The sequence below is a fragment of the Salvelinus sp. IW2-2015 genome, linkage group LG10, assembly GCF_002910315.2.
Source record: "Salvelinus sp. IW2-2015 linkage group LG10, ASM291031v2, whole genome shotgun sequence".
NCBI classification, from domain to species: Eukaryota; Metazoa; Chordata; class Actinopteri; order Salmoniformes; family Salmonidae; genus Salvelinus; species Salvelinus sp. IW2-2015.
The window spans coordinates 11,593,909-11,601,823 of NC_036850.1; the positions used below are offsets into that span (position 1 = coordinate 11,593,909).

Genomic DNA, 7,915 nt, shown 5'->3' on the forward strand with positions numbered 1-7,915 from the left:
CGGTTCCAGGATCTGTTTGTGTGTCCTGGTCAATGTCTGGATGGTCATTGATCTAATATACATGGAGTAGCAGGTACAATACAACAGATGTGGAACAAGGCTATATGATGGTGCCTAGAGGCGCTGATTACCCTCTCTTTCCCAGGGCCATGTTAGTCACTGGTGGACTCCTGACAGGAAACGGAGATTCCTTTAATGGCGCTGAAAGTTACACATAATAGTGTTTTGACCACAGTCACCCACTAAACGACTAAAAGTTTTCCATGCCCAAACACTTAGCAAGGCCATTTTTAAGTGTCAGAGAGTACATCTGAAGGACAAGAGGGGGGGGGGGGAGGGAGGAGAGAGGAGAGAAGAAGAGGAGAGCGGAGAGAGAGGAGCAGAGAGGGAGAGAGAGAGAGAGGAGAGAGAGAAGAGGAGAGGAGAAGAGAGAAAGAGAAAAGAAGAGGAGACGGAGAAAAGAAGAAGCCAAACAACGCAAAGCAAACACGAAGAAGCCGTCAGAAGAGAAAACGTGTAAAAACGGAAGAAAAAGAAGGAAAGAAAAGTGAGAAAGAAAACTGGCAGAGAGAAGAAACAAAGACCGAGCAAGGCAGAGAAGAGAGAGAGGGAGAGAAGAGGAGAGAGGGAGAAACAAGAGGGAAATAGATGGGGGAAAAAGAAAAAAAAAGACAGAAAAACAGAGGCAAAAAAAACGCCAAGATCAGCGATTGGAGGGAGCGCGAACCACAGCAGAAGGCAGCGCGGGGACGCCGTAAGCGGCGAGAAAAGAAAGAAGGAGGCAGGACTGCACGAGGCTGAATATGAGGAATAACACCGAAGCACAGGGCACACACCGCAGCCCGGTGAGGGAGAGAAGTACGCAAAAGAAACACGGCTCAGAAACAGCGCCGGGAAAGAGTGGAAAAAGAACGGAAAAAAAATAAAACACGCGGGAGATCAAACAACGAGCCAGGCGACGCATAAGAGAAAGAAGGGACCAGACAGACGAGAGGGAAAGAAACAGAATACAAAAAGGCGAGAAAAATCACGGAGGGGACCAAAACACCCAAAGAAAAGATCAAGCGAAAGAACAGGGACAAAAACAACGGCAAAGCAGGGACACGAAGGAAGTGGCAGAAGAGAGGAGAGGACGAAAAGCAGGTAGAATCGCAAGAGAGAAGAAAGAGAGCAGTACACGAAGCAGAGCCAGCAACACAGAGACAGTAAACCAAGAACAACCAGCCAGAGTACACGAGAGATGACAGGGACAGAAGCGAGGGAATAAAAGGCGGAAAAAACACGCTTCGTTGAGCAGGGGGGAGACTAAGAAATAGAACAGCTAACTGGCAACTGGGAAGCAAACAGAAAAAAAACTAGCACGGACCTATAGAAAACAACCAATCAGCGGAAAAAGACAATCAACAATAGTCCGTATGCGCCCATGTCATAAACGGAAAGCAAGAACTTATAAAAATGTTGAATTTGGTTGAAGAAGCACTCAGAACTGTCGATATGGCGGATAAAACCAGAGAGAGAGCGATATATACTAGGCCCATTTTTCCCACACCAACAACACATCCTTGAACTTAACCGAAACTGACATCGCACATAGTTTTGTTGATTTTCAGCCGATTGAATTCATGTTATGTGAGCAAGCCTCAACAGAAAATAATCCAACTAAACAATTAAATGGCTTATGCCACGCTCGAGTATCTTCATTTTCAATGCTGCTATTATATAAATGTCAATTTAATCGAAACTCATGCCCTGCTTCCACAACATCTTCCACAAACAAAAGCTCCGGTACAAGCCGAAATGGCATGAAACGTGCTAAATCAATGCTGAATCATATAACGCCAACGCGCCTGAGCTACAACTGGCTAATGTTTTATTGTATGTCTGTTCACAGTCGGTACAAATACAAATAGATGTGCACATCTTGGAAATATACAGTATGAAAAGGCCAATTATGTAGCATATGCAAGAGAAGGGAGAAACAACAAGTCTAAGAAATCTCAAAATACCAATACAATTTATCTAAGCGCCTCATCTAGACATCATATAGCAAAACCAACGAGTTTATTTTTCTTGCTACACTATTTCGCTCCCTCTCCTACTCCATCTCTTACTTTGATATAACACCTCTCAGACAATCGTTAACCCCAACTGGGAAGCGTCGGACAAAGGCGACCTAACACGAGCCGACGAACCTAAAGCAACAAAGACCGAGGGAGACTTCAAAAGACAATGAGGCAAAAGCGCTCCCAGAACAGCGGACAGACACTGAGTGGAGCTACCCACAAATCAAAAAACTCGTCAGATTAGCGGCTGTGAAATCCAGTTAGAGCTCCATCCCATGTGGCAGCCAGTGCGCTATACTCAAAATTCAGTTTGTGAGAACGTCACCAACAAGCGCGCGTCACAATACATTGAACTCTACTAGTGACATTGCCCAAAAACCGATTGCGGTATAACAAACAACAGGGGGCGCAGAAAAGCGCAGGCTAGCAGAAGTGAGACAGAAAATACAACAGGAGTCCAAAGAAGAAGTCTCCATGCTGAGATCCACTCACTCTTATTGACGGTTCAGAAAGTGTTCGAGCTTTAGAATGAAATTGAAGTACCTCAGAAATCACAGAGACATGAAAGGCCACACAAGCCAACCGAAGGAAAAGACAACCCATATAACACCTTACCACGCATACAACATACGGCCATTCCCGACTCACAATGGCAACATAGCATTCACTCAATGGACATGGCAAATTCGGGACCCACAATGACACATAGCCACTCTCCCAATCAGGCAACGGATCGCACAATACAATTACCAAATATGCAACACTACGCGGACCATGGAACAAAACGCAATTCCCAAGCAATCGAGCGATGCACATGACCACCTTCACACAGTCGACAATGCACACAGCCCATGCATCCATACACATTGCACACTGCCATCCCAATCACCTGCACACATTATTCGCTGAACGAGTTCTTGTGGGCCAATTAGCTGCCAGCGCTCTCCGCAGCAAGAGACACGGAGCAGTACATAGGCGCAATGCCAGAGAATCACAAGCGCATAGGCACGCAATAAGAAACATCTTGAATTAAACAACCACAATGGAAATAACTATTTCATATGGGTTCCCATCGAGCGAAGTTAAACTAGGTGTCGGTTGTTGATGTTGAAAATCAATTAGACCAACAAACAGAAAGAACACGCCAAACTGACCACTTCAACGATCGAGAATATCTTTCAAAGAAGATGACCAAAGTAATATATCAAATATTTAAGGCACGTTAGACTGGCTCTAAATCACTTATGATATGCGTGATATAATAGAATAGCCCTACACCTGCAGCTCATAAGCCACGGTGGCAAAGTGATTTAACGCACCCGTGTGACACGCTCTAGGAGCGGCAACAGCGTAGTCACAAAGACCCAAAAAAGCACAAGCCCGCGCAATAAACAACCTCACCAATAGAACACTCAACCACAACATACCGGAATCAAAGAACCACCTCTAAAATACTCCAAGGCTGTAATAAACAATGTAAAAACTCTGAAACAGTGTCATGGGCGAAGCCGTACAATAACGCCCCCATTGTTAGAGACCTTCTCATGGTGTAGCTTTGTCTGGTCTGCTCTGTTCTCTTGTCTGTTGTTTGTTTGATATGTCTCTCTGTTGTGTTCATCTCTAATCTCCTCTCCATTTCTCCAGGCCATTATATCCACTACGCTCAGCGCCGTGCTCAACTATCTACCACTGAACCTTAAGGCCTTCGTTACACAAACCGGTGGCCAAAGGTCATGTGTTGTATTAGGCTAGTGGAGTATTGCCTGTTGTCGTTCTTGTATGTGTGTTGGTGTGTGTTGTGTGTGTGGTGTGTGGTGTGTGTGTGTGTGTGTGTCGTCGTGTGATGTGTGTGTGTGTGTGTGTGTGGTGTGTGGGTGTGGTGTGGTGTGTGTGTGGATTGCGCATGTGGCATTGAGCGTGTGTGCACAGGATTAGACAAACTCCACAGGGATGAATTGATAAATCGGATATGAAGGATGGACTTCTTAACAAGAGCTACAATAAAAAAGCATTTCGCTGGCTGGGCCACTAACCACCCCTTCCCACCACACCACACAACACACACTACTGGCCTGTCCCAGAATGCAAGGTTTTCCCGGGATCACCTGGCTGGTCTGGGTATGATTTAGACAGTTAGATTCTTATGATCATAGTACTCTAGCGTCGGAGCTGAGGAAGATCATAGACTATTTACTCAGAAGACAGGTGTGGATGTGGGGGAACTATTTCCCTGGTTAATAGGGATAGTGAGACAATTTTGGCAATTACTTTTCTTCTAACTTCCCCAGGTAGATGCAAACTCATGGATACCACTTTTTATGCTCTCTGCGTGCAGTTTGAAGCACAGGTGTACGGTAGTTTCTTGGCACATTGCTAACTGTCGTTTGCGCAATACTGAAAGTCGATATGAAACAGCTAGTATGGCTAGTTCATCTGACTCTCTGGTGAGTAGAAAAAAGGGCTTTTCATGCCATTAAGTGGCACATATCCCTTTAAAAAGCCAGAGGAGAGGATCAAAGACAGCATTTTCATATGGCCGAGACAAAGATTGGAGAGAAAGAAATTACAGAACAGAGGAGAGGAGTGATAGGTAGTAAAATATCCAAGGAGAGGTAGTGCGACAACCACTAAATCTCAAAATCTTCAATCTATTAATATTAATTTTTAGAGCACATATATGATCCACTCCTATCCAGCTACGACCCGTCATCAGGGTAATGTGGTTGAGCGAGGTCTCATCCACATACCAGTACAGTGTTATACAGGTACCTGATGGTGAGCGCTGACTCCTCGCACGTTCGCAGGTAGGGGCTGCCGCAGCGCAAGTGTGTGTTGTGTCCATCTAAGGCGTTTCCATGGCAACACGCTGCACCCCTCTGCTAAGTACCAGGGCCAGCACCGCTGTGCCGCACGCAGCTCTGTGTCTCACCGGAACTGTGCTGGGCGTCCCATTGGCTGTCGGGAGGGGATGAGCTGGGACGCGGTGGCAATTGATACAGCAGAGAGAGAGAGAGAGAGAGAGAGAGAGAGAGAGAGAGAGAGAGAGAGAGAGAGAGAGAGAGCTGGGGGACAGGACGGCTAGTAGACAGACTGGCCAAGTGTGAGCAGGGCTGCTTGCCTGACAAACTAAGACACAAGCCTCACAGTGGGCTAATATCCTCCAGCTAAGATACCTGGGAGAACTAGAGTTGAGAACACAAGCATGGCAGCCATATACTGTCTGATTAAACATCTTAAACTACCAAAGACCGCTGAGAAGGGTATGACATTGGACGTGTGAACGTGTGCTTTTCCTGCATGTAGATAAACATAGGTAGAGTGTGTGTGTGAGACCATATATGAGAGGTGTGTGTGTGAGTGTGTGTGTGTGTGTGTGAGAGAGAGAGCATATGATAAGTGTGTGTGCGCATGCGTGTGTGTGTGTGTGTGAATCAGTCGTACCGGGACTGCAGATGTTCCAGTTGGACCTGGAGGTTCTCTGACTGCTCCACCTGCTCATCCAGAGACCGCTGTAGCTTCCTGGTCTGATTATGGGCCTCATCCAGCTGGGATGGAGGAGAAAGTGAGAGAGAAATCGGTCATTGCAAATCATAGTTACACCAGACTACAAATCCCAGAATCAGTATTCTGAATGGAATACTTTGGATCAAAATCCTAAATACCCAACACAAGCACTTACTGACTATATGTACAGTATGTGTACAGTATCTACTGTATCTACACTGCCCTCAGTAATTGTTGGGACAGTGAAGCATGTTTTCTTCTTTTGGCTCTYTACTCCAAAAGTTTGGACTTAAAATCAAACAATGACTATGAGGTTAAAGTGCAGACTGTCAGATTTAATTTGAGGGTATTTCCATCCTTATCGGGTGAACTGCTTAGAAATGACAGCACTTTCTGTACCTATTCCCCCCATTTAAGGGAAGCAAAAGTATTGGGACAAATTCACTTATATTTCTATTAAAGTAGCAAAAAGTGATGTATTTGGTCCCATATTGTTAGCACGCAATGACTACATCAAGCTTGTGACTCTACAAACTCTGTTTGTTTTGGTTGTGTTTCAGATTATTCTGTGCCCAAAAGAAATMAACGGTAAATAATGTATTGTGTCATTRTGGAATCACTTTGATTGTCAATAAGAYTAGAATGTTTCTGAAAACCTCTACATGAATGTGGATGCTACCATGAATACAGATAATCCTGAATGAATCTCGAATATCGACGAGTGAGAAAGTTACAGACTCATAAATATCGCCCTCCCAAGAAATGCTAACCTCTCACCATTATAGTAACAGGGGAGGTTNTGTACCTATTCCCCCCATTTAAGGGAAGCAAAAGTATTGGGACAAATTCACTTATATTTCTATTAAAGTAGCAAAAAGTGATGTATTTGGTCCCATATTGTTAGCACGCAATGACTACATCAAGCTTGTGACTCTACAAACTCTGTTTGTTTTGGTTGTGTTTCAGATTATTCTGTGCCCAAAAGAAATMAACGGTAAATAATGTATTGTGTCATTRTGGAATCACTTTGATTGTCAATAAGAYTAGAATGTTTCTGAAAACCTCTACATGAATGTGGATGCTACCATGAATACAGATAATCCTGAATGAATCTCGAATATCGACGAGTGAGAAAGTTACAGACTCATAAATATCGCCCTCCCAAGAAATGCTAACCTCTCACCATTATAGTAACAGGGGAGGTTGTGTGGGTCTATAACTTTCTCACTCATCATTATTCATGATTCAATCAGGATTTTCTGTCATCATGGTAGCATCCACATTCATGTAGAAGTGTAGAAGTGCTATACATATGGGATCAAATACTTCACTTTTTACTACTTGAATACACATTAGTGAATTGATCCCAGTACTTTTTCTCCACTAAAATGGGGGGACTATGTACAAAGAGTGCTGTAATTTCTAAACAATTCAAGGGATATGGATGAAAACACCCTCAAATTAAAGCCGACAGTCTGAACTTTAACCTCTAATTAACCAAATGCTTAATTGTCCCAATAATTACGGAGGGAACTGTATATATATCCATGTTTAAGTGAATGTGGTGTGTGTTGGTGCTCACCTCGTCCTCCGCCTGACCCAGTTCTTTCTTCAGCTCCTCCACCCTCAGCCTCAGCTTCTTCACCTCTGTCTCGTGCTGCTCCACCCGCCGGTTGGCGTGGGCCAGCTCGGCCATCTTGTCCTGGTACTGCTTCTTCACCTTGGAGTGGATGTGGCGCATGTCTGCCAACTCCTGAGGAGCAGAGGGGTCAGGGTCAGTCCACTAGTCTGTTAGAGTGGATTTAAAACGGGCCTCGGGCCAGTTAAGTACCGTCGCTTATATGTCAATTTCAGTTACAAGCATGACGGATGGGTGTCGGATGGGTGTCGGATGCCGTTGGGTCAAATGAGAGTACATTCCCGAGTAGCAGATCCTCCAAGAGATTCCTTGTGAGTTGAGTGAGTTTCTCTSGTCTTTGTTCTGCTAGACATCATTGCTACTGGTCGTTAGAGCATTGAGGAACTGATCAATAAGCAGGAGCACTTTTAACACATTCAGGCGATAGAGAAGTATGGACTCCCATTGAAAGTAAGCATAATGTACCAGGAAAAGCTTGTGCCGAGCTGAACGCTTACAAACCATTTCCCGTACAGCGAGAATAAAGAACACGAAGAAAACATAAAGGAAACCTTGAAACACTTGAACTGGACTGACCACCTAGACTGACCACCTGGACTGACGACCTGGACTGACCACCTGGACTGACCACCTGGACTGACCCCCTGGACTGACCACCTGGACTGACCCCCTGGACTGACCCCCTGGACTGACCCCCTGGACTGACCAC

At 44.9% G+C, this 7,915-nt stretch overlaps 1 protein-coding gene across 1 annotated transcript in view; it reads right to left on the reverse strand.

The window, feature by feature from the left end:
* The window catches only part of LOC111969275 (coiled-coil domain-containing protein 102A-like), a 100,344-nt gene that overhangs the window by 27,665 nt on the left and 64,764 nt on the right, over nucleotides 1–7,915 (reverse strand). Inside the window, 2 exon segments of the mRNA XM_023995304.2 lie at nucleotides 5,505–5,608; nucleotides 7,150–7,320. Coding sequence (XP_023851072.1) covers nucleotides 5,505–5,608; nucleotides 7,150–7,320 — 275 coding nt within the window.